Source organism: Alligator mississippiensis, chromosome 12, assembly GCF_030867095.1.
Source record: "Alligator mississippiensis isolate rAllMis1 chromosome 12, rAllMis1, whole genome shotgun sequence".
NCBI lineage: Eukaryota > Metazoa > Chordata > Crocodylia > Alligatoridae > Alligator > Alligator mississippiensis.
This window is the reverse complement of record NC_081835.1, coordinates 20,443,818-20,470,490: the sequence shown is the minus strand read 5'-3', so window position 1 is coordinate 20,470,490 and position 26,673 is coordinate 20,443,818. Positions and strand designations below refer to the sequence as shown.

The window sequence follows — 26,673 nt, the reverse complement described above, 5'->3', positions numbered from 1 at the left end:
CAAAAAGTTAAAATCATACGTTTGGGTTTAAATTGGGGATAGGCAATTATTTGGCCTGGAAGGCCACTTATGGAGTTTTGGTGAGCTGTTACAGGCCAGGTCAGAACCCCACCCTCCCTGCCCACTCACCAAAACTCCCTAAGCGGCTCTGGTCCGGGGCCTGGCCTGACACTATCACAGCCCGTGATCCTGGTCCCAGCCCCAGCCCCAGGGTCTCCACAGAGACCAGCCTGGGACCCTTGTGGGCAGGATGCACTTGGTCTTGCCAATGGAATGGAACTGCAGGTAGGCAGGGAGCAGCGTTTGGGAGCAAGACAGGCAGGTGGGGCTGGGATCTTGAGAGAGTGACAGCGTGGGGCCATTATGCCCCCCTGCCCATGGTTGTCATGGGAGACTTCAACTACCCAGACTTCTTATGGGAAGAGCGTTCGGACAAATCCGAATGGTCACAAAACTTTCTCTCGTGAGTGGATGAGCTCTATCTGACTCAAAAAGTCTACGGGACAACAAGAAGTAAAGTGCTGCTCAACCTGGTACTGGCAACAGGGGACGACCTAATTGGTTACCTAACTATCGAAGGGAAGCTGGATGACAGTGACCACGAGCTGATCACCTTTACCATCCACTGTAAAGCTGGCAAGTCAGTCAGCAATACAGAAGTCCTCAACTTCAGGAAAGCTGACTTTGACAAGCTCAGGAGGCTTGTCAGTGAGGCCCTAAGGGACCACAATGCAAAGGGGAGGGGAGTTTGGGAAGAGTGGTTGCTCCTCCAGGGAGCAATCCTGGATGCACAGGCAAAGTCTGTCCCATCTTGGAAGAAAGGCAGGAAAAGGGCACAGCAGCCACTTTGGCTCTGCAAGGAACTAGCAAACCTCCTAAGTCTAAAAAGAAAGACCTACAAAGGATGGAGGACTGGATTCACCTCCAAGGAGGAATATTCTGCACTGGTCCATACCTGCAGAGACCAAACCAGGAAAGCCAAGGCTGCAATGGAACTCCAACTAGCTGCAAGTATCAAGGACAATAAAAAGTCCTTTTTTAGATATGTGGGGAGCCGGAGGAAAAGCAAGGGCAACATTGGACCCCTGCTAAACCAGATGGGACAACTGACAACTGATGCCCAGGAAAAAGCCAACTTGCTAAATGGGTACTTTGCGTCAGTTTTTCACCAGTCCCAAGGGATGCCCCTGCCCTTACGGGACAGGAAGGCCTGGGTGAGGGAGATTCCTTACCCTCTATCAATGCTGACTGTAACAGGAGGGACGTCAGGGTCGCCGTGCTCTCCCCTGCCGCCTCCTTTACCGTGCCAAGCTGCGGTCTTGCACCCTCCGATTCTCGCCCGCCACATCTTTGATTTTATATATATTATAGGGAGGCTACCTTCTGTCCTCTTGGCCACAGTTTTCCTGTCATGGGTGTCCCACGTGCCCAAGCCTTATGGGCTGTGCGTGGCTCCTACCACCCCAATACCACACCCTAAGCCTTGCAGATGTAATGGACGTTGTTCTGTCCCTCTCTCCGTCTTTATACCTTCTCTGGCACTCGGGCTCTCTGCAGTCCCATCTCTCTCTCTCTTTCTTTCCGCGCCCTTCTCTCAGGGCCTTCCCTGAAACGCCGCCCTTCTCTCGGGGCCTTCTCACACGCTGCCCCCTTTTCTGGGGCTCACCACACTGCTGCCCCCTTCTCTGGGGCTTCTCAACTGCCCCTCTCTGGGGCTGGGGTCTATACACCCCGAATGCTGCGCCCTCACTGGCGCTGGGGTCCCCACTCTACTGCGAGTCCCCTGTGAGGCCTCCTCCAACCCCTAATAGCCTCACCCAAACCACCGGTGTAACAAACAGTAAGGTGAACACAAGCCCCTTGGCTGCAACACAAACATAAGCCTCCAGCTGTAACTACGCTCAGGCCTACCGGGGTTCTCTATCCCACCGCAGTGAGCAGCGCTGCTCTGGCATTCAGGCTTGGCTTCTCTTTTCTGGCAGGGAGCTCCTTCTTCCTTAGCTGCTGGTAGGGAACTGCCTCTGGCCTCCTGCCTGTGCTTTATATAGGAGCCAGGCCCTGCCCCTTCCTTCAGCTGGCTAGGCAGGTGTGGGTCATTATCCCACTAGTTGCCTCAGCATCCAGCACCTGAGGAGTCTTCCCTGCTCTCTCAGTGGCAGGCACTTTAGTGCCCTGCTACACTGACCTTGTGAAGAAACACCTTGAGAGGCTGGATACCTTCAAGTCAGCTGGCCCTGACAGTTTACACCCCAGGGTACTCAGCTGGCGAGCATCATAGCCCAGCCCCTGGCACAGATCTTTGAGAGCTCCTGGCGCTCTGGTGAAGTGCCCGAAGACTGGAAGAAGGTCAGTGTGGTGCCTATCTTCAAGAAAGGGAGGAAAGTGGATCCGGCAAACTACAGGCCCAACAGTCTGACCTCTATCCCGGGGAAGGTCTTAGAAAAGATTATCAAAGAGGCCATTCTTAATAGACTGGCTGATGGCAACATCCTGAGAGAGAGCGAACACGGGTTTGTTGCAGGTAGGTCTTGCTTGACGAATTTTATTTCCTTTTATGACCAGGTGACCTATCACCTGGATAAGGGAAAAGAGATTGATGTCGTATATCTTGACTTTAAAAAAGCCTTTGATCTGGTATCCCATGATCGCCTCTTAGCAAAACTGACCAGCTGTGGCCTTGGGTCCACCACGATTCTCTGGCTGGGGAATTGGCTCTGTGGTTGGACCCAGAGGGTGGTGGTTGATGGAAGTCAATTGTCATGGTGTGCCGTGACCAGTGGGGTCCCTCAAGGCTCTGTCCTTGGGCCTATACTATTCAACATCTTCATTAATGATGTGGGCATTGGTATCAGAAGCAGACAGGCCAAGTTCGCTGGTGACCCCAAACTTTGGGGTAAAGCATCCACACCTGAGGACAGGAGGGCGATCCAGGCTGACCTTGACAGGCTCAGGAAATGGGCGGACGAGAACCTGGTGGTGTTTAACACTGAAAAATGCAAGGTTCTCCACCTTGGGAAGAAAAACCTGCAGCATGCTTATAGGCTCAGCGGTGCTATGCTGGCTAGCACTACGGACGAAAGGGACTTGAGGTCATGATTGACCACAAGATGAACACGAGCCTTCAATGAGATGATGCAGCTAGTAAAGCGACCAAAACGCTGGCTTGCATACGTAGATGCTTCTCAAGCAAATCCCGGGATGTCATTCTCCCCTTGTACTCGGCCTTGGTGAGGCTGCAGCTGGAGCGCTGCATCCAGTTTTGGGCTCCACAATTCAAAAAGGATGTGGACGAGCTTGAGAGGGTGCAGAGGAGAACCATGTGCATGATCAGAGGTCAGGAAAACAGACTTTATGATGAGAGGCTGAGAGCTATGGGACTCTTCAGCCTGGAAAAGTGCAGGCTCAGGGGTGATCTGGTGGCTGCCTATAAGTTTATAAGGGGTGCTCACCAGGATCTGGGGGAACATTTGTTCACCAGAGCGCCCTGAGGGATGACAAGATCGAATGGTCACAAACTCCTCCATGACCGTTTCTGGCTGGACATAAGGAAGAACTTCTTTACTGTCCAAGCCCCTAAGGTTTGGAATAGACTGCCGCCGGAGGTGGTTCAAGCACCTACTTTGAACGTCTTCAAGAGATATTTGGATGTTTATCTTGTTGGGATCCTATGACCCCTGCTGACTTCCTGTCTCTGGGGCAGGGGGCTGGACTCGAAGATCTTCTGAGGTCCCTTCCAGCACTAATGTCTATGAAATCTATGAAATTGGTGCTTGTTGCAAGGATGCGTAGGCAGAGGATTGTGGTTTTACCCTAGGCCCTGGCCCCCAGCCCTGCACTGTCACTGCCCCAAGATCCCAGACCCACCCCCGTTCTTGGCTTTGCCTGCCTGTCCTGCTTCTGGATGTTACTTCCCACCTGCCCATGGCCCCATCTCATCTCCCTGGCTGAGCACAAGGGTCCCCAACTGATCTCCATGGAGACCCTGCCTGCCCACTCTGTCCGGTGCTCCTGGTGGTGGGTGCGAGGCGGACGGGCAGTGGGGCTGGGTCCAGTGGCAGTGGTGACCTTAGTGGTGGCAGCTAAAAGGAGCTGCCAGGATGCAGTCTGACCTCTATGTTGCCCTAGCCCCTCTGCATGCCTTTGGGCGGCAGGACCAGCTGCATGTGCCATGACCCAGGCTGCCCCCTGTGCCTGGGCCAGGTGGGGCCGAGTGACCCGTCGCAGGCAGGATAAAATCCCTTGTTGGGCCGGATTCAGCCCGTGGGCCATATTTTGCCCATCTCTGGTTTAAATCAATCTCAGACCATCAGGAGTGAGGATGGAACTTTTTCTAGACAAATTCCACACCTACAGTGGTGCTTTCTCGACAGTATCTGGCAGAGGAACACATCTGTTATTGTGCTTGCGTCTGGCTGGAGACAGGGTATTGGATTAGTGGGACCTTAGGCCGGATCCAGAATGGCAGTTCTGGTGGAGATGTGGGCTACAGTAGCAAACCCTTTGAGGATGGATGTTTTGTTTTTTATTTACTTTTTGTGCCTACTTAATTTCTGTTTCCTTACTGGAGTCAAACCCTAAAAGGGAGGGTCAAGCCCTAAAAGCAGAGTAGGTTTATCAGCCCGAGGTAAGGGTGTAGGGGTAGAGACATCCTGCAGAAGAACTCACCAAACCCACAATAGAGATCTGGTCGCAGCCACATACACATCGGGTGTAGCTTCCTATCTCTCTAAATTACATTGAGTTGTGGCAGATAAAGTTTAGTGGGCGACTACGAATTGTAGCTGTTCAGTGTTCAGGGGACACCAGAGGCACCCGTGGATGGACGGGATTAGAACTTGCTTCCTGCTGTTTGTGAAGATTCCAGTGGGGAGCGTGGGGAGGAAAGCAACTGCAGGCAGGTCTAGCACTGGCTTTGCATAGGAGTTTGGCTGAGGAAGGGAGAAATCATGGACCTGCTGCCTGCATCGGCAAGTGGGGAGCAGAGGCTGGTGGGATATCTTCCTTTTGAAGAAGGCGTCTGTATCTTTCTTTTCTGAAGTCAAGTTTTTAAATTCCTGTTGGTTGCATCTGGATTTCTTGCTTCTTCCAGTAACCTCTATGAATATTACAAACAATACGATATGTACAGGCAGTCCTTGGACTTACGACACAATTGGTTCCTGACAACCATGTCTTAAGGCAAAACGTTGTAACTCGGAACCAGTTTTCCCATAGGAAAAAATGTTATAAATGGGGGATTGGTTCCTGAACCAAGGCTTGATATCCTATTTTGACCAAAAATAACCCAGAATTTTTGCTTTATCAATTATAGATGAGCAGTATAGCTACATTAATGCATTTATATTGTAAATAGCAATCATATTGATTCCGAAGGACTTCTTTGAGGTGACTTTGCTGGACTTTTTGAAGAGCTCTTGATTGGAGTCTTTTCAGGAGTCTTGGCTGCAGGTTTTTCTGGAGTTTTGTCTGCTTTCTTAAAAAAAGTGTCCAAGGAAGTTTGGACAGATATTCTCTAGGGAGATGGGCAACACAGCAAGCTTGCGCACTGGTGTGGCATGGCATCGGATCAAGCATTGTAAACTGAAAACTGACGTCATAAGGTTGAAACAGGGTGTCAGTTTATAAACATTGTAAGTGCCGTTCATTGCAACTTGAATCGGTGTAAGTCGAGGACTGCCTGTAATGCTTATTTTATTACAGAATATCCAACAGCTCTGGAGAGTGCATGCATCTGTTCGCACCCCCAACCCTGCCCTTGCTTCATTTGAATCTGGCTGCTTCTGAATTTTTCATGGCTTGTTGATGATTTATCGTTAAAATAGATCTTTGTTCATTCTCTCTGTAAATGTTACATTTAGTAAATAATACAGCTAGTATATAACGTGATCCACTCCCATTGTGACACATAGGCAGTCTCCACTTCTCAAAATAGGCAGGCCTCTTGAGAATAGCCCCGGCAAGGGTGGCCAGAACAACCCATCTCCCTTTCTTGTTGAGTGTTTATTTTCTATCAGACTGTTTTGCTTTTTGTTAAATTGATCCATCAGGCTCAGTTACTTAAACATTAATGTCTCGTCCTTCAGTAGTTTATGTGAGTGCCTTTGTGACTTGCTGTCTTGAGGCATTTACTTGGTCAGGGTCAAATTCATCTCTGTGCATAGTACCAGCACAAAGCCTGGTTACCACTTCAGTCCAGTGAAAGCCCTCAAAATTAGGCTTACAGCACAGGCTGATTGCAGTTGTGCCTGAGCTTTGTGCTGGGAGCCTGCCTTCCCCCTCAACTACGATGGCATCGCCCATTGTTAGTGGCATCATAGTTTCTGGTAAAATGATGTCCAGTATCACAAATGCTGGTGTATATATCAACATCCTGGCAACCAGGAATAGCCAAATCATTGCATGATATGCAGACAGGGGTTAGCTTGTGACCTCAGAATGATACGAATACACAGTAACTCTGCTAACTGCAGTAAAGATAATTGCATTCCTCTTCAATGGAATATAAATTAGAATCAGACCTACAGGGCTCAAGTTAGTCCTTGTTTGGTTAAGCAGCTGAAGTACTCTTGTTTTTCGTTATTGTGCAGATTAGGTGTGTCCGGGATTCACCAGACCACTAATTTCTTATTAACACCTGCCAGGTTATAGAACATTGCTGTACCTAGATACCACTGCAGCCTCCGGGCCACCACTGTCCCTCTGTTAGCAGTTGATAGGAGCATGTAGTGCAAGTGCTGCTTCCCCAGATTGTGCTTGGTAATAGCCCTGTGGTCCTTTTCTGGGGCATTTGTCTTGCTTAAGTCTGGCAGCATATAGCTCTTGGTGTGTGTTAAGCTGATAATACCACAAATAAAGAATTCTGGGAGCTCTGTGATGGTGCTATAGGATATGCAGGTTGTGGGAGTCGGCATACTTATGTAAGACACAAGGAACTCCTGCAGATGGGTAGCTGCTTGATTGATGTCCCCAGTGAACCTCTGTAGCAACTCACTGTAGCAGAGTGGCCTGCCCCTTTAAGGAGGAACACTTAGCCCTATTAAGAAAGCAGGGGTCATTTGGGCATGTCCTACTGGAAGCTTTAAAAGCTCCCCGAAAAGTAAGAAAAAGGAGTAGGAAGCAGCTGTGGCAGGAACAGCTTGCTGCAAGGAGGGGCCAGGTTGCTGTGCTGGGGCTACACCAAAAAGGGCTCCCCTCCTACTGTCTGAGATGCAGCAAGTTAGAGGTGGGACTCAAACCCAGGAGATTTCTCTGCCTGCCCTGTGCTCCAAACACTGGATTACACTTGGGTGTCCTATGTTGCTAACTGGCTTTGCCCATTTCTCTTTTCTTAGGTACTGGCGTCGAGCACTTGGTATGCAGGTTAGGTACGCATACTACGATGACTACCAGTTCTGCTATTCCTATCGAGGGAGGCCTGGGAACAAACCATCCATACTGATGTTACATGGATTTTCTGCCCACAAAGACATGTGGCTGTCTGTAGTCAAGGTGCGTTTCCACTTCTCTAATAATAAACTCATACCACAACAAAAGAACACTTACATTCTTGGTTGCTTGCTAGCCCACTAGAGAGCTTAGCTGTAGTAAGCATTAGTGCTGGAAGCATCCTAGTTCCTGCTGTCATGATAGATTGATGTGTTCCATCTCCTCGATTTAGAAATGTGAGAAGGTTTGTGTGCCCAAACTTACTGGGATGGAGTCCAATGAATAATAAAAATAACATGTAATTTCTGGTACTGACACAGGACTAGATTGCCTCTCTGTTCCTTGTAGGTACCTGCTGCAAGGAATCCTTAAGACAAGAAAATCTAGGGGAGAAGAGGTTGTGGGTGGCACAAAATGGGCATAGTCTCCTTTAAGCCGGGGGTGGCTGTGGGACCCAGTCTGTCATGACAGAACAAAGGCACAACCAGTAATAGCGGGGATGCAGGGGTTCTGTGCCTTGCTACGATGACTCCTGTCTGCAGTGCTGCTGTGGAGCCACCAGTTGAAAGCAGAGCTGCTCTTTTCCAGTGATGGCATGGAAGGGGAGGCCACAAAGGAAAATCATAAAGTCATAGAAAATTAGGGTTGGGAGGGACCTCAGGAGGTCATTGAGTCCAACCCCCTGCTCAGAGCAGGACTGTCCCCTACTATATCATCCTAGCCAAAGCTTTGTCTAGCTGGGTCTTAAAAACCTCTAAGGATTGGAGACTCTACCACCTCTCTAGGTAACCTGTTCCAGTGCTTTACTACCCTCCTAACGAGAGAGTTTTTCCTAATATCTAACCTAAACTTCTCTTGCTGCAACTTAAGACCATTGCTCCTTGTTCTGTCATCTGCCACACCTGAGAACAGTCTAGATCAGGGTGGGCAAAATACCGCCCACAGGCTGGATTCGGCTCATGTGGCCATTCTATCTAGCCTTTGGAAAATTAATATTTCTCTGCCCTTGGTTCCTGTCAAAAATGACAGGAACCAAAAATGCTGGCCTTGGGACATTGGTCCCAAGATGGTGACCAGGGGGTGGGACACCTGTCAAGGGGCGGGGCTACCCATGTGGCCCTCGACGGCCTGCCAAAACTGGGTAAGCGGCCCTCCGCTCAAAATAATTGCCCGCCCCTGGTCTAGATCCATCCAAGCTGCCTTTCATCTTCTGGGATGCATGTAGTAACTGCGGCTTGTCTAGCTGTACCTGATTCTACTTCAGACTAGCCAAGGCACTGCTGTGTTGGCTCATGCTAAGGATTTACCCAGCTTCTCAGTTTTGGTGCTCATGGCTGTGCTGCTACTGGTACGTGAATTTGCTACTTTCATACTAGCCCAGGTGTGTCTGGGAGACACTGGGGGTCACAGTTTGAGGGCAGTGAAGACAGATCTTTTCTGGCATGGCTGTGTTGGGACAGGGAAGTGTAGTGTGTGCCTCCTTGTTCTGTGGGCAATGAGTCTTGCCCTAAGCATGTAATGATTTCACTTACCAAACATTCATAACCCTGTTCCCATTCTCTTTCTCTTCCTTTCTCCTTTTGGTCTATTCCATGTTTTTAAGCTTGGAAAAGCTACTGTTGCAGCTGTTGGCCATGCCAAGCATCGTGAGGGGTTCTGGTGGGAAATGGTGTTCCTTTCCTCCTGTAGCCACCACTTTTCTTTTTTGTTTCATAACAGCTTTTCTGCAAACTAACTTCCCAGAGCTCTATTTCCACAGTTCCTGCCGAAGAATCTGCACTTGGTGTGCGTTGACATGCCTGGCCATGAAGGCACTACCCGGTCATCCTTAGACGACTACTCCATTAATGGGCAAGTTAAAAGAATTCATGAGGTAAAGTCCTTAGCTCTGGTGTGTTCTGGTTTATTCCACCTTCTGGGGCAGGGATGGCCAACCTGTGGTGTGCCACAACTGATACTGGCAGCCTCTGTGTGTGGCATATGACAGATTGAAGAGGGAGTAGGCAGCACAGTGGCATATAGGTCAGGGAGAGGAAAGCAGAATAGCAGCCAGGACAGAAACCAGAGCGGCAGATTGGGCAGGGGAAGGGGTCTGGAGTGGCACTTAGGAAGGGTGCAGGGCTTACTTAGGACTGTATCATTCTTTTAGGCCCAGGCTAAGGACAGTAGGTAGTAATGGTACACTGATAGAGATTTTGAGGGCTGATACCAGTAGCCGATATTTAAGGAGGCATATCAGCTGATACCGATCCAATTTCTGATACACGTGTGGCGGGCCAGTAGGGAGTGTTCCTGCATTAAGCCACCCACCTCACTGTGCCTGACCACCTTCCACGCTCCGAGTGCTTCTCTGGGGGCACCTCACATCTGTCTGACCCCCTTCCTGGAGCACACCTGCTAGCCTGGGGTAAAAACTGCCATCACCCAGGGCTGGGCTTTATTTTGGCTCTGTGCACCCTGGGAACTACAGGCCTAGTAGCCCTCGAGGGTACTTGACTCACTTCAAGCACTTGGGGGTGCTTCCCTCAGTCGGAAGCACAAGTAGTGGTCTCCCTTGGTCAGCTGAACCAACAGGACCCCAAGGCATAATCTAGACCCACACCCAATAAGTCTCCCACACTAGGTACAAAGGAGAACTTTATTGGTTACAAGGGGTAGGGTTGCAAAAGGAGTAGGGTTGTTCTACAGGGTAGAGCACTATCAGAGAAATCCCATAGAGCAAACTGGCATGGCTGGGTAGCCTTTGATCACGCATCTGAGTTACTGCGTGCTATATATCTAGTTAGATCTCAGGTAGCTTACTCACAAGTATCATCCAGAGGCAGGTGGAGATTCCCTCTGGAGGCAGGCAGTTCCTTGATCATGAGTTTTAAGAGAGAGAGCAAATTTCAGATGGTCCAGCTCTTCTTTCTCTCTGAGTCTTCCTCATGGCTCCTGCCCCCTCCTCCTGGGCAGTCCTTAACTTATATAGCCCTTAACCTCATTTATCTGGTCCAGTGGAGGCCAGCACCTGTTGGCTGTCAGCCAACCAATTTGAAATGCATCACTAGTTTCTGGGCAGACTGGCAGTTCCTAGCTCCCCAAGGGAGCCCAAGCCCCTCACCCAGGTGTGTGATGCCAGTCACGTAGGCAGAGGGAGCAGGTTTCCCCCCTCCCTCAGGAATGTATCCAGCTCGGGTTACCTAAAGAGATAGTGTAAGGTGTGTACCCTCTGCAGGGCCCATCTTAACCAAATTGTCACAGAGCAGAGTTTTTGTGGAGAAACAGAGGTGGCCTTCTGCCACACACCGATAGAGATTTTGGAGGCTGATACCAGTAGCCGATTTTTTAAGGAGGCATATCGGCTGATACCGATCCGATTTCTGATACAGCTGTATGCAGCTGGTAAGTGTGTTGTGGTGGAAGGGGAGGGAAGGGGTGTAGCGGGGGAAGATTAATGCCTCCCATGGTGACGGAGGGAGGGGGCAGGGGCAGGTGCTGCCCAGCCAGGGTGGACTGCAATGCAGGACTGAGCCATGGCTTGTCGGGGTCGGGGGGGGAGGGGAACGGCTCCCACAGTTGCTTGTACCTCGTGAGGGCATGGGGCGGGGGAGCTGTGTTTGCCCTTGGATTTGTGCAGGGTGAGGCAGGCAGGTGGGCTGCAGGCAGGGCTGCGCTGGGCTCTTGGTGTGGGGCTGGGCTCGGGGTAGGTGGCGGCAGTGCTGGGAGGGGGGCTACAGAGGGGACTGCAGTTGCCCCAAATTTCACTGTAGCCTCCCCATAGCCCCTCCTCCCAGAGCCCACATCGCCTTCCCGGCATAGCCCTGGCTCTTCCCAGCATGTGGGTTGAGGCTGGGTGTTGAGCCAGGGCTGTGCCGGGCGGGCAGTTACAGCAGCACTGGGAGGGGACTATGGGGCTGCAGCCACCCCAAATTTTGCTGTAGCCAACCCCAGCACCGCTGCCACTCGCCCTGAGCCCAGCCCCCGCCGAGAAGAGTCTGGCACAGCCCTGGCTCCAGCCCACCTGCCCTGCCCTGCCCTGCACAGATCCAGGGGCACTCCCCCACCCCAACCCCGTGCCCTCCTGTGGTGCAAGCAGCGGTGGGAGCCACACCCCCAGGCAAGCCATGGCTCAGTCCTGCGCCCCGCCCCACCCTGGCTGGGCAATACCTCCCCCTGTCTCCTCCCTCCCTCACCGCAGGGGCGTTGATCTGCCCCCCCCCTTCCACCACAGCAGACTTACCAGCTGCACGCAGCTCTCCATGCTGCCGAGCTGTGCTCCTTGCTGCCTATGTGCTGTGCTGCAGCTGCGCACATGCACGGGCACTTATCACCCAAATTATCAGATGCGTTGAGCTGATTTCCAATACAGCCAATTTTCTTTATATTGGTACGATCCGATATCAGACCGATGTATCAGTGCACCTCTCTAGTAGGTAGGTGTAACACTTCAGGCTATCCCAGGGAAGCTACAGTTGCTTCCTTCCTTTCATTTCCAATGGAAATCAGCCTGGTAAGTGCAGATTACTGCTCCCCTGTCCCATGGTACGAGCTCAGCTCTGTCCTGACTAGGCTACTGTGCCTTTCAGATTTTGTGCACTCTGTATTATATAAACCATGCCAAGCTGAAGCCACCCTGCAGAAAGAACTTCCTGATTGAGGCTTTTAAAAAAATAATCCTCAATTCCTTCAAGTACTGAATGCCTAACCCAGGGGTGGGCAAAATGGTGGACCTGGCCAGTGGCCAGACTCCATTTCCCACCAGCCCCTGCCTCCATCATTGCAGCAGGTTTCCATGGAGACCCTAGCAGAGACGGAGCCATGACAGCACAGGACCAGGGTTTCCATGGATACCAGCCCCAGCAGTACTGGGAGGCTCTTGTGTGCCCTTCGAGGCTGGGGCTAGGATCTTGCAGAGTGACAGTGTGGTCCAGAGCCATGGCAGAGCTGCAATCCACTGCCTGCAGGCCCCTGCTTGGGGCATTTGGGCAGCAGATCGCAGCTCTGTCCCGGTTCGTGATCACACTGTCAGCTGCAAGATCCCAACCCTGGAGCAGCTCCCTACCCAGCTGCATGCCCTGCTAGCACTGCTAGCCCTGCGCTGTCATGGCCCTGCCACTGTTGGGAACTCCATGGAAACTGACCACAGTGACACAGGCAGGGGCTGCTGGGAAATGGAGTCTGCTGCGGGCCTGATCTGGCTCGGGGGCCAGACTTTGCCTGCCCCTGGCCTAGCTGAAAACTTTAGAAAATTCTACGTACAAATTACAGTCAGAACTTGGTGCTCCAGAAGCCAGTGCCGTTGTAATGCCCTGTAGCTCGCAGGAGCTGAGGCTGATAGCAGAGTTCTTGTGCTTTGCACTATGGATTGTGAAAAAGGAAAGCTTTCCTTTCAGTGCAATGGCTGAGTGGAACAAAAAGGTATCACTCAGGCCTGGGATAGGGCTGGACTGAGGGGAAGCTCTCCAATGCGCATATGTGCAGGAAGCAGTGACGTTTTCTCCACCTGCACTAAAGTGATCACTTTATCTCAGCCCTGCAACCTGTTTTGACTGCCAGCAGTGAAAATTGGCAGGGTAGTAGGATCACCACGTATTACCCCAGCCTCGTCTTGGTTTCACACCCCCACTAGCAGATGAGAGTGCAGCTGAAATAGCGCTGACTTTCCGTCTCAGCCAAAACTGCCAGTCTGTTCTGCCCGTTTCCTTTGGCATCGTAGCCAGATCAGCTTTCCTATGTGCCTCACCTGTGACGGTTAATCCTTGTCTTGTTTGACTTTAGTGTATAGTGTATTCCAGCCCTTGTACATATTTATGCTGAGGCCACTTTACCTTGCTAGAGCAGTGTGGAGGGGCCATCATATCCGCGTACACAGAACAGCAACTGCTGGGTGTAGGAACATCACATCTCTCTTGAGCTCTGAGGCAGAGCTCTTAAAATGGAGTCAGTTGCTAAAGGTGCCATAGAAATCACAGCAGGTAGGGTACTGTCTTGTTTCTAGAAGACTGCTCCCCATCCCCCCTGTTCCCCTCACACCCTCCTACCTTATTGAGATAATCAAGATAAGTGGGACAGGAACAGAGGAGGGAGTAGGAACAAGACCTAGCTGAAGGTGGGAGGAGTGAAACAGTATGATTTTTGTCATCATCTGTAGATCATCCTGCAGGTTATATTTAGAGACAGTTTCACATCCTCTTAAATGAGTAAAGGAGCTACACACGATTAGTAACTTCCTACAGATGCTGTAAATGTTAGCAGATCAAATCTAGCCAGGGTCTGTAGTGAGTGAAAGTTAGCACCTGATGCTTGATTGATGGCTGCTGGGTTTGTAAACTTCCCTAGAGCAGGGACCTGTGTCTTGGCTGGTCTTTCAAATACTGTAAAACAATGATAATGTGTGGATTTCCCACTGGTAGATATTGTCATCCAAAGAGCCACTTCTATACATGCCATTAATTGCCCACCTTGGCAGAGGTCAGGTGCTGCTAAAAAGTCATGAAGACCTGTGAAGAACAGCCTAGAGCAGTGGTGGCCAGCCCTTTTAAGCTCAAGGCAGTTGGGGACAATGCCAGTTTTTAGCTTTCACTCATTTGTTGTCTGCAGAAAAATAATAGAGCAATTCTTCTGTTACCAAGGACTCAGAAAGACCACAAATCAGAGTGGTTTTGACAGTACAGATTCTTGTTGGAAATTTCCGAGTTTATCTTATGAATCATGTGCAAGTCTTTGTACCACATACTTTTTACAAGCATTGTGTTCCTTCTAGTTCCAGGGGGACACACAAGCATCCTGAGGTTTTGTGGATCCCCTGCCCACAGAGGGATTTTCCCTCCCCTGATGGATAATCTGCTGTAGTGTTTGAATGCTTTTAATTTACTTTTCTCCAGTGACTAATTCTGTGCAGTTGTTTCCTTTGGCCTAATAACACCTGGTTTCCCTTTCAGTTTGTTGAGTGCATCAAGCTGAATAGAAAACCCTTTCACCTGGTTGGCACTTCAATGGGTGGAAATGTTGCAGGAGTTTATGCTGCTCAATACCCTGCAGAGGTTTGCAGCCTGTCTCTTGTGTGCCCTGCAGGTGAGTAGCGTACTAAAGTCCAAGTGTTGGTGAGAATTAACAGGGCATGGGCGACTGGTGCCTCCTGAGTCTGGGGGGCACCAGATTGCCAACAGGGGAGGGATCCCCCAGCAGCCTATCGCCGACTGGGGGGGAGGGTCCCCCTGCAGCCGATCACCAGCTGTCGCTTCAGGAGGTGCACGGCTGATCTCAGGGGGTGCACATGCACACGCATGCACCCCTTACACGTTGCCAGTGACTGAGGGAACTTCAAGGTGGTGCTTAATGTGATGCAGTTGCTGTTGTGTATTTGGCACTTGGGGCAACTATACACATGCAGCAAGGCTGCTCTAACGCATTGTAATGTCAGTGTGTCAGAGCAGATATGATTAATCAAGTCTGCTGGCGCATGGTAATTGCCACACTCCAGCAGACTCCAGTGTCTCAGGTATTAGCGTCCCTGCGCTGAAAAATGGCAGTGGATGTGCTTTTAGCTAAAGCTCATTCAACACTGATACATGATATGTTCTGGACACTTTAATTAGAACAACTCTTAGAGCCGCTTTAATTAAAGTGCACCCCTCCCCCACTCCTGGTGCATGTGTATAAATGCCCTAGGAGATGATATGCTAAGACTCTAGAACCCGGTTTAGATATTCCATCACAGTAGTTAGCAAATCTGCTTGAACAGTACATGAGCTCCTGAAACAGAGCACTTGATTACATAGACCATGACATAAACCCAGCAAAAGCTACATTCTAGTCTCCATCCTAAGCAGCCTTTTTTGTGGCTTTCTCTGCTAAGCTCCCTGCAGGGTAACCTTTCCATGTTTGGCCTCAGTGTCAAGGTGGTTTTATTTATTTTTTAATTAACTTGTTACTGATGTATGTACAGAATAGTGCATTCCTTTGTGCTTGTGCTGCTCAGTGTTAGCTGAAAAAATGCCGTCTCTGTTTCTAAAGAAACTCAGTTGTGGATTTTGTCCTTGAGTGGTGAACTGTTGTGAAAATGGAGCGTTTGCAATGGATGTTCTGGGTGAGGAATTTGGAAAGTAAAGAAGGTGACTCCTGCAGAGGAAGAGAAGAGATGGCAGTATCTTTGCTTTATACATCCTTAGAGCTTGTGTTACGCCAAGGTGGGGTTTTCTGAGAAACCATCTTCCAGGTAGAGTAGCTTTGCCTTCCATTGTAAGGGTGGCAGGGCAGATAGGAGAAGGGACTAGAAAAGTGAACTAGGATCTACAGTTCCAGCAAAGACAACTCTAGATCATCGCTGGCTTTTACAGATCAGCAAGTTGCAGCTGTTCTGGGGAGCTGCTGTACATATTTGGATGTAACTAACATCTCAAGTGTGTTCCTTCCATCTTCAAAACTTGCACAGGGCTTAATTTTAGGATTACCGCTGTAATCAGAATGAGTTTCCTGGGGAATTTTACCAAACAATCTTTGCCTATTTTGGGAATGGGTATGCAAGCAATATATCTTTAAATGTGCCCTTTTGTTTTTATCTTCATCATGTCACAGCATTGACTTAAAATTCATCATGGATTGTAGCAGAGTCTGAAGGTGACACTTACTGCCAACAGGCCAATATTAATTGTTGGGCACCTCAGGAGAGTCTAACCCAGCTTCTCTGCTCTAAATGAGAGACTCTCAGAGCCATATGGCTTGCACAGGAGCAGCTGAGATGAAGGAAAGTGGAAGGTCAAGGGAGGATCTGAAGTAGGCTGACCATATGGGACAATGTGAAATCCAGGACCCCGTCTCTTCTGCTGCTGTAGGGAGTCACTGGCCTGTTAGTGACCCAGTGCGCTTTGCTTTGGGGGCTGGACTCGATGATCTTCCAAGGTCCCTTCCAGCCTTAATGTCTATGAAATCATAGGTGTTAACAGTCCCCTGTGAAGTAACAGTTAGTATTAACTGTCATTCCACTAATCAAGCTAACCTATTTTAGGGCAATTTTGCTGCCTGCCAGAGCTCCTATTTCATAGCTCCTGCTGTTCTGCCTCCGTGCCTGGGGTGCTCTTTTTAATTTTCACTGGCTGGCTAGGACCAACCTCCGAAATCCAGGACTGCCCTGGCCAGACCAGGACATATAGTCACCTTAATCTGAAGTGACATGACAAGAAACTTCTGTTGAAAACGTACAAGGGAATTCAGTCCGGCTGTCCCATCCCTTCTGATCTGGTTTTCACTTAGGGTAAGACCTCTCTGCACCTCTCTGGTAGTGTAAAAGTGCCTCAAAGCAGGCATAGAGTCCACTTCCACTGCTTGAGAACAGCTTTACAGGCCCAGAGTGGTGTAGGGCAGCATCAGTGAGGATGAGAACCAGTTCCTGTGCATTCTGAATGCCTAGAGGGTAAGACTGTTTAGTTGATTCTGCCCAAATGTGTTACAAAGACCACTCCTCAGCTCCATCTGTTTGGAGATCATGACGTTAAAAAACCTTAATAAGTGCAATGTATGAAATACCTGGTGTATATAGAACATTGTGTTTTGCTACCTTCATTTCCTATCCTGGTAGCTGGCCAAAATGTTCAGTATAAGCCTAGATTTTGAATGCTGCAAATGGGCGCGAATCTGAGCGGGGTGTTCTCTGTGCAGCGGGAGCTTTGTTATAACTGCTGTTATATGTTTCGGCATAACAGCTGTTGCATCCCTTTCCCAGCCAATAAAGTAAAGATTCTAGACAAAAAATAAATATTGAGGCAAAGAGGAATGCTACCTGGTTACCACCTGTCTGCTCCAGAGAAAGAAAGGAATGGAAATAAGTCTGTGTGTTGGGCGTCTAATATAGGAGAGGTTCTGGCTAAATCATCCGATATTTCCCCAATATGTGACTTGTTGATTGTACCGAAGAGGTCTGACGTAGAGCTGGTTGCAAGCATATGCAAAAAAATGTTTAAATCCTGACTTCTCACCTTCCAAAAGAACATTTCATGCCATTGATTCTGCATTTTCTATGCAAAGCTCATTGCTGGTTTTTTTGTTGCTTTTTTTGTTTAGACGTGTATGACCACAAAATATATGGGTAGTAAGCAAGAGTCTGGGTGCTTTGGATATGCCCTGTCTGACATTTCATTTTGGGGTATAGGCTGCTGTGGCTGCAGCATCATTAGTGGAGGTTCTGGATGTTGCTGCATTTTGAGCTATTTAAAAAATAGAAGGAATTAAAAAAACAGAAAGCAAAACGCAAACAGCCTTCCCTGCCTGTGATCGGGCATTCCAGCCACTCGCCGTGTGTGGCATAGCTGTTCCACCTATCAGGTTTCTGTGCATGATGTACCTAAAGTACTTAACAATGTCTATCTTGACCTTCCCTATACCTCACAGGCTCTTACTCTCCTTTTCTCCTTCCATGCCCTCAACTGAATACATAGGCTTTCCTGCTGCTGTTTTTGTCTTCTCCCGTGGAATGTATCTTTAGTGCCTCAAAGGCTCTTGGGTTTGACTAAGTTGACAATTTCTCTGTCTAGTCTTTGGGAGGCATTTGGCACCCAGAAGCAGTGGTGAGAAGGGAGAACTGGGACATTATTTGGTAAATATTATAAGTGGGGACTTTATTTTCTTTTTTGGTTTGAAAAAAAAAGCGTGCAGGGGGTTAGGCCATAGACATTAACCTCTGACATGGGTAAGGGAGTTTCCCCCTGTTAGTCCCTTTCAGGACTATTCAGCAGGAATATTGTCCCTGCATTGCCATCACCGTGGTTCTAACTTCATGGATGAAATTGGGTATGGGATTCACTGTGTATAAAAGGAGGTAACCTGGGGAGCTTGTGGAAGAGACAGTGTCCATCACATGAACACTATGGTTCTTTTGACAGGTACCTTATTATGGAAAATGGTCTACAAAGTTAGAGAAGGGAACATCTGAAAGTCTGCTCAAAAGATGGAGAGCAGAACCTCGGTTTAATTGTCAAATTACAAAGGTTGTCTGGTTTCAGTTCCCACGTGTTCGCTTCTCAGGCAGTTTGGCAAAGCTGACAGGCTGTACTTGTGAGGAGCTCCCATGGTACAGGTCTAGCAAGGAGGTGGCATGGCAGAATGGGATCTTCGTTAACACATCTGTATTCTGTTTCATCTTAAGCATTGTGGGACTTTGTAGGAAGTTTCATCTTCCTCCAGAATCCCGGCAATAAGGTGCATTTGTGCATTGTGATGAGGTTGAGGCTAGTATAGCGTCACATGTACAGTACACGCAGAAGAGGCTTTATGTAGAGGATGTCTCCTCTAGACACAAACATGAGTGCTGTCACTTTAGACTGCATTGTGCTGTTATTGCTTCTGAATTTTAACACGTGGGTATGTGTCTTGTTCATTTTACTCAGGTCTGCCATATCCAACGGATAACAAATTCCGTAAGTTTTTGCGGGAGCTGAAAGAGTCGGAGGGCATTGACAGGATTCCTTTAATTCCATCAACCCCTGAAGAAATGGCTGAGATGCTCAAACTTTGTTCTTATGTTCGCTTTAAAGTACCCCAACAAGTAAGAAATCCTCACCTATTAACCTCCTTCAATCACTACAGGCTTGGCCAGGAGGGGACATGAGCCAGAAAACACATTCAGAGGGAAATCTCTTTTTTTCCTCCCAGAACAACAGGATTTTAAACTCAACTGTGGTGTCATTGGTGATGGAACTGAGAAGCCCATGTTGTGAGCTGCAGCCTGGCTTTTGTAATTCTCTGCATAGGATGACTACTTATAGAGGATGGAAGAGAGAACCTTGACCAGGTGGGGACCATGGTGGTCCCCTCAAACAGAGTCTGAAACTATCCTTGAAGGCAAGAAATCTGGTTTTATGTTGGTTCAAACTCAGTGCTGCAGTTCTGTCTAAACAAGACGAGCTTTGGTACCTTCTTGTGTGACCCTAGGCAAAGTATACCTCGGAGTATATGCTGCAAGAGAACCTGTGACATTTGGTCTTCATGCTCCAGGCAAGAAACCAAAAGCCTAACAAGGTGGGGTGGGTCAAGGTGAGACTTCTGACAGAACCCAACCTCCCCTTGTATCCTGAATTAATTTTAGAAGGCTTCACTGTTATATCTGTTCCTCTGCATTTTGAGCACCTATGAAATTGAATCTCTAGGACAAAGGGGCTCATTATTTATGACTAATTTCATTTTATTGAATTGGGAAGAGCAGTAATGGAAGCCGGCTCATTCGTTCTGACTTCCCTGTCATTTTGATAAAGGTTTTTACGGATATTAAAGGTCACTTCCCTTTTTGACTTCATAGAAACGTTGGGAGGTTTCTGTATAGAAATAAAACCAATTTTATAAGTAACTTTTTTGCAGAAGCTCTTGCTGGTGGAATGACTTGGGTGTTCCTGAAGCTGGGCCTAGGTTTTCTCTTTTGCCTTTGCAGTGGTTCCATCCTTGGCAGTGTTATTCCTCTTAGCAGCAAGAATGGTGGATAGGAGGGGAATATTTTTCTAAGGTTGCTAATGTCTCTGAAGTGTAAAGTTAGAAGGGACCTCTTTGATCATCTAGTCTGACCACTCCTATGTGCAGAGCAGAGGACTTCACCCAGTAATCCTTGCATTTGCACTTTCCCCTTAATCTTGGCTTTCCCAGTCTTTTTTTCCAGCATGACCAACCTGATATTTCCATGCTGAAGACTTTGAAATTCTCTGGCAGTTGGTTGGGAAGTCTCTGGGTCCTTTTAGCAAAGATAGATAGCAGGAAACGCTAAATAAACACAACAAGTTTTATCCAGCATGGAAGAGGATTACTTATTTGTTCATTTTTTAGCAAGTGTAAAGGAAATGTTAATTGCTCCATTGTGAGGCGAGAGGAACTTGGCAATAGGTTCGCCATTACGCTGATTTTCCTTAGGAAGTCTGGGATGAGTAGATTATCGGCTAAGAGAAAATGTAAAGTAACACCAAGGGGAAATGTTATATTAGCAATAACGGTGAAGGCAGCCTGCTCAGAGCACCCATCTGGCTTGATGGAACATTTTGGTTTCCCAGCATAAAAAGGCACTTTGTCCTGTGGGCCAGCAGCCCCTTTACGAGGGGTTAGAGCTTGTACAACTCATTTGCTGTTGTCTTGCTCTGCAGCATCGAAGCAGCCTCATTTCTTTATTACTGCAACAGCCTGGAAATGTATCACAAAACCTCACATTATGTAACGGGCAGGAGGACTGGAGGGAGCAGCATTTGCGTGCTGAGGATGAGCCATCCCTGCAGACCCATCCTTTGTCCTTGGAAACTGCTCCCTATGCTGGCTCCCCAGCCCAGCCCTACGCTGGCTGCATGTGGTGTGTCCTGTCAGCTGCCCTGATGTGCTTCTGTTTCCTTACAGATTCTGCAGGGCCTTGTCGACGTCCGCATCCCCCACAATGAATTCTACCGCAAATGTAAGTGGGAGAGGTCTGCCCCTTAGTGCCCGCCACAAGCTCTCTTGGGTTTGTGTCTGCGATTGGCATCCAAAGGGCTCAGTCTGGGTTCAGATCCATCCTCCTCTGCTGCCCTGCACAATGGAGGCTTAGTTACTTCGCCACCAGGGCTTCCCTGCAGAGGATACTTCACGGTGGGGGATCTCTGCCAGAGGTGGAGAGGCTGGGGCAGTGCTGAGAGGGAACGTAGGACACATGTGCTCCTCCCTGCCCTCTGAATGGTGACTCCAGATGCTCTTCTGTGCCCCAGCCCCCCTCCTGCAGTCATGTGAGCTGACAGGGCTAACTCCAGTGAGCGATGCATGTCCCAGAGGTCACTCCTTCAGCTGCAGCCCTGGGCCTCTTCTGTTAAGCAAGCAGTAACTCCAGAACAGTCCTGCCAAAGCTTTTTCCAAGTTCCTTGGGGCCAAGCTTTCCCAAGCCCTGGCTCCTCTTCTTGGATTGCTCCCACTGCTCTCATGTTCATGAGCCATTGTTACTCCCCTGGAGGATGAAGTAATGGGTGGAGGGGGAGGGGTGGTGGAGTGGGCAAGAGAATGAGAGGAAGCTACAGGGGTTGTACTGCATCTCCCAGGCTTAGGATAGCAGCTCCCTCCACCTTGGCTGGTGTGGACACATCTTCCCCTGGCTATTTTAAGGTATTTTTAATCATCAGTTAGCTTTAATTGATGCTGGTGGGGCCAAGGGCAAGTCTTGCCATGGTGGAGCCCAAAGGATCCTTGGCCTCCCAGGGAGGGATACAGGGGAAGTTCATAAGCAAGCCCTCGGTGTGGTTCTGCAGTGGGGTGAGCACTGACTCCCTCCTGGATAGAGTGGAAAGGAGCCACTGCAAGGTGAGCCCTGCAGGCTTTTGTCCTGCTCTAGTTCCTTCCCCCCAGCCCTGCCAAGGCCTCCTTTATTGGGGCAGGTCCCCTCCTTAAGGTCTCAGGGAGCCTGCTGGAGGAGCGGTGCAGCGCGGTGCGATGTGATTTGGCCTGCTGATGGCTTAGCACTGAATAGAGTGAATTCCACATGTCAGACTAATGCCTCTTTCCTGTTGAAAAGTGTTCTTGGAAATTGTCAATGAGAAGTCCGTATACAAGCTTCACGAGAACATGAGGAAGATCAAAGCCCCGACGCAGGTCATCTGGGGAAAACAAGACCAGGTACTTATTCCCACTCTGATGTCTGTGCGCTTTCATGAGGCTTGTGGCTGTTCCCAACTGTGTGGATGCAGCATGAGCACACACAGCAGATAGCACCTAGCAAGAGGAATGTCGTGTTAGTTCAGGATTGATTTACCTGGCTGTCCTGACATGCCCAGTGTTTTCCAGACCAGTCGCAAGCATGCAAGGTCCCCATCTGCCCCAGGGCACAGTCAGCTCAGCTAGGTGGTACTGTCTCTGAGGGGTGGTAGCAGGGGATGGATGGGAGGGAAGGGGAGATGGCAGGGAGAGCAGATCAGGATGGAGCGTTGGCTACCAAGAGCTCTGATCCCCTTCATGTGGTTGTCAGTGGAGAGGGAGCAGTTGCAGCTGAAGTGAGGGATGCAAAGCTCCTTGAGAGACACGGGCTTGGGAGAGGAATTTCAAGGCAAATGAGGAGTTGTCGTGGCAACGAGAGAGTTGTTGTTCCATGGGTGGGCGGCAGAAAGAAAGGCACAAGATGGAGAGCAGAGCAAGGGGATGTAAAGGAGGGAGGAATAGGGAGGGCTGAAGCAGATAGAGATGTGTGTGGGTAAAGAGAGGAGAACCAGAGCTGAGGAGGGAGTTGGGGGGAGCTGTGGGGAAGTAGTGCTTCTCCCTGTGCCATGGCTCCAGCAAGCTGCTCTGTTGGCAGAAAGGTGGCAGGGAATGCCTCCTGCTTAGGGGACTCCCATGCCAGGATGGAGTTGCTGGCCTGGTCCCACCCAAGGGCCCTTGTGCTCTCTGCCTTCTGCTTTTCACAGCATGTAAAGAGCCTTGCGAAGCAGGGCTTGGGCTAGCACAATTATGAGGCTGCCCTAACTTGAATGAAGAGCTGTGCAGGCCCCCAGATAGTCTTGGGGTGCAAGGCTGGCTTAGAGCATTCCTGAGCAGATGGGTGAAGGAACTGGGAACCATATCCTGGGGGAGGAGTAACACGGAACAGAACTGATGGGTGACTCGGAGCCATGTGGATCTAAAGCCTGGATCTAAAATAAAGGGAGTAGTGAGCTTGAGAGACATTGGTATGTCACTAGGGAAAGGACCCATCATGACGGTCTTCTATGGGCTGGGGCTCTGATGCCTTCCCATCTTAGTCTGCATTTGCCATTGGAATCATTTCCATCTAGGTTAGGATCCTTCTCATCCAGGCTGGCTTCCTCACTTTTGGCCACCTGCAGAGGGTTCTTCATACAGTCCTAATGCCACTTTCCAGGATGTCTTAGCAAGATGGGGAGCAGATGCCCCTGTGGGGAGAGATGCCACAGCATCCATGGGAGAAGGTGCTTTTGGAGCTCATGCTGATAGCAGATGAGAAAGGAGCTGGGCTTGCATTCTGCCTAGGGTTGCCATAAGATGTTGATGAGATCTGCAACCAGCAGGGGCTAGAGAGGGCTGTATCTGCATGTGCTGATATTGTCCAGTGTCATATCTATTTCTGGACTTGTGGATCCTGTGAAGTGGCGGGGAGACTCAGTGACAAAGGAACTGGGAGGAGAGCAGAGAAGGGGCTCAAGTAAGGAATCAGTGTGAGTGGGTTTGTGGTGGGAATGATCAGCTTCACCTTTCGGTGGATGCAGAATAGTGCTCTCTGAGCGCTTACTGCCAGTCCTGGAATGCTTTCCCTGAATAATACATGAACACAGTTTTTCCCCTGGTCTTTAAGCCATGTTAGAAGAGTGGTTACAAACTGGTCTGGGATGGGGGAGCGGTATGATTTTGTGTAATATATACCTATCTGCCTGCTGCCTTGACAGCACCAGCAAGGCTTAAACAGGATTGTAACCAGTATAGTTTTATATGGCGCTGCCTGGATTATTTCCACTACGGAGCATGGCTTGTAAAGATGGTGGAAACCACATAGGAGAAGCCATGGATAGTTCTGTGAGCTGCTCCTCAGAATCTGAGGTGGGAAAGAAAGGCAGTTTGGAGTGACCAGGTATCCCACTTGGATGTGTAAAACCTGCCAGGTGCCCAAGCAGGGTCCCAGAAGAGTCCGTAAGTTTTGATTAGACTATCTTTGAATGTTCACTGGTGTCTTTTTTTCTGTTGCTTAGGTCCTGGATGTATCTGGAGCAGATGTTCTAGCGAACTCCATTCCTGACTGTCATGTGCATATTCTGGAAAACTGTGGACACTCGGTGGTAGTGGAAAGGCCCAGGAAGACTGCGAAGCTCATCTTAGAATTTTTAGCCTTGGTGCACAATGCAGAGAACAGCAAAAAACTCGCTTGAGCTTCATGTAGAGCTGAGCACCTGAACAAGCTGTTTTGAGTTGTGAAGTGCTGATGCTTTGATAAGTTCTCAGGGATCTTGTACAAAGTGGGGTGAATGTGCCAAAGTCCCTGAGGAAGCCAGAATCATTGATACATAAATCTGTAGTGCTTTCAACACACAGTGACCTAAGGGATCATAGAACAATTTTCATTTTTTTATACATAAATTAGAAAATGAGCTGAAATCAGAAAATTCTAGCCATGGAATGCACCAAAAACTCTTTCTGTAGCCCATGTTCTGTGAACTTATGTAATGGTAAACGTCTTGGAACATAGGTGTTAATGACATTCACTTAGGATATATAAGAAGTATGGAAGGGGGAAATGTCATAGAGTGTGATTTAAGCTATGTCTGCTCTTTAGAACCTATTGCATTGCATGATAAGTTGTTATAAGAGAATTCTAATGTTCCAGGCATTTGCTAAAGTGCTGTTTCTGTAGCTCATTAGCCTCTGACTTATGCAGAAAATGGAAGCCACACACACACAACCTAATTTGCAGAAGTAAAATGACTGTGTACCCAAAATGTTTACACTTATTGTAGGTGGACTTTTTAGTCCCTGAACAATTCCTATGTATAGATAGATATTTTGCTGCCTTAACAGTCCAGAATAATGAGGTACTTCTACAGCTTGGCCTCTCTTTGGTGGAGGATATTTTTCTTTTGATGTTAAGCCTCTGTTGTATATAACAACCAGCACTACAGAGAACGTTTCAGAACAGTTAAAGCAAGTGGAAAGACACTCCCAGACCTATTTATTCTTTTTAGATTTGGGGCCTAAGCAAGCAATAATCCTGTAGATAGAAGCATGACTGATCAAATTCAGGTTAACACTAGGGTGAGCTCTTATCTCAGCTCTTTTCTATTCTATCGTGCTGCTGAATATTTTGATGTAAATAGTGAGTCTCTTAATGAATTCTGTGAATTCTGTGACTGGTAAATGTCATTGCAAACAAGTATAAGACCTAAGTGAAATGAAATAAGCATCTTAACAGCTAGGTACTGTACAGGCTCCTGTAATTCCTAAACTCGTACAATGTGAGTTGGTAGCAGGTGTGTTGTATCTCATTTTAAAAGGTGTTTTAAAATGTAGTGGTGCAGACAAGTACAAGTTCAGTAGCGTTTCCTTTGGGCGACTTACCTCTGATTTCCCTTTGTGACTTTTCTCTAAATGAAACCATGGATCAAGATGAAAGAGCCAGACTAGTTGAGTCTCCTTACCCATGACACACTTTTTTGTGGTGTGTAGACTGACTTTTGTATTGATTCATCCCTCCCCTATGATATGCAGTGTGTGTTGCTGTGTCTTCAAAGTCAACTGCTGGGTGCTCATTCAAGCTATGCAGTGAGTCCAGCTGTGTGGCTTGGGTGAGGATCTGGTTCTTGGGCCCTGTTTAGTAGCGAGCCAATGAGCATGTTGTCTTCTGAAAGTGTGGGAGAACGTCACTACAGCTATCACCCTCAGGCCCCCTTATGGACACTGCACTTGGGCATCAACAGCGGACACTTGCTAAACTAAAGACTCTGGTAGACTGTATGTTGTAAGCTTCCACTTCTAAAAGCTGCCTTTTAGCTAACTTTTCCAGTGTGATCTGAGCTGTATATATATTTGAACCCCACTACTAGTCTGCCTCTTCTTTTTAGAGGAGAGTCCTCTCTCTCTTTTTTTATTTTAGAAAATTAGAAATATGTTGTTCGATTAATTGCTTGGTCATTGTTTCTACTACAGGAATTAACTTGGTGGCTGATCATTTTATGTGGTGAGAGCTGGCAAAAAATGTTGGCTGTCACATGGTTGTGAGGATTCCACAGGTTGCTGTATGCACAGGACACAAACAGTTAATATTAAACTCAAATGACTTGGACAGCCCTGTACACATTAACTTTTATTTGGGGTGGAGAGGGTGGTGGCTGGGGGAATGTAGATGGATGGGGGAGTTGGCTGGCTTTTGAATGTCTGTGAACCCTGGGTATTGTAATAATGTCAAGTGACATAGCAGGTCCACCTAGTCCAATGGTCCACCTAGTCCAATGGTCCACCTACTCCAGTAGCCTGTTTCTGACGGCAGCAAGTAGAAGGCTCTTCAGAGGGAGAGTACATGAATGGGACATGTCTCGAGTGATCCTGTCATACCTTCCCTGGAATCGAGCATCATTAGTTTAGGAATGTCAGATGATGCATCCTTGATTGTTCTGTTTAATAGCTCCAGTGGACCTGCCCTCCATGAATTTGTCTAATCCCTTTGTGAACCCAGTTGTGCTGTTTGCCTCTACAACTTTTTGTAGCAGCAACACATGGCAACTGTGCTCTGTGTAAAAAAAAATCCTGCTCTGATAATTTAGAACTTCAGTGGGTTCCTCCCAGTACTAGTAT

The 26,673-nt window shown here is 48.5% G+C and overlaps 1 protein-coding gene across 5 annotated transcripts in view; it reads left to right on the top strand.

Annotated features, from left to right (window-relative positions):
• Positions 1 to 26,164, top strand: part of ABHD6 (abhydrolase domain containing 6, acylglycerol lipase) — a 76,994-nt gene extending 50,830 nt beyond the window's left edge. For 4 of the 5 annotated variants that reach the window (XM_019495467.2, XM_014596585.3, XM_019495468.2 and 1 more), the window contains 7 exons: positions 7,332 to 7,488; positions 9,185 to 9,298; positions 14,349 to 14,481; positions 18,789 to 18,946; positions 20,767 to 20,821; positions 21,905 to 22,005; positions 24,081 to 26,164. In XM_019495467.2, coding sequence (XP_019351012.1) covers positions 7,332 to 7,488; positions 9,185 to 9,298; positions 14,349 to 14,481; positions 18,789 to 18,946; positions 20,767 to 20,821; positions 21,905 to 22,005; positions 24,081 to 24,257 — 895 coding nt within the window. In that variant the 3' untranslated portion in view covers positions 24,258 to 26,164. The other variant, XM_059716046.1, reaches the window with a different exon arrangement.
• The last annotated feature ends 509 nt before the right edge of the window (positions 26,165 to 26,673 follow it).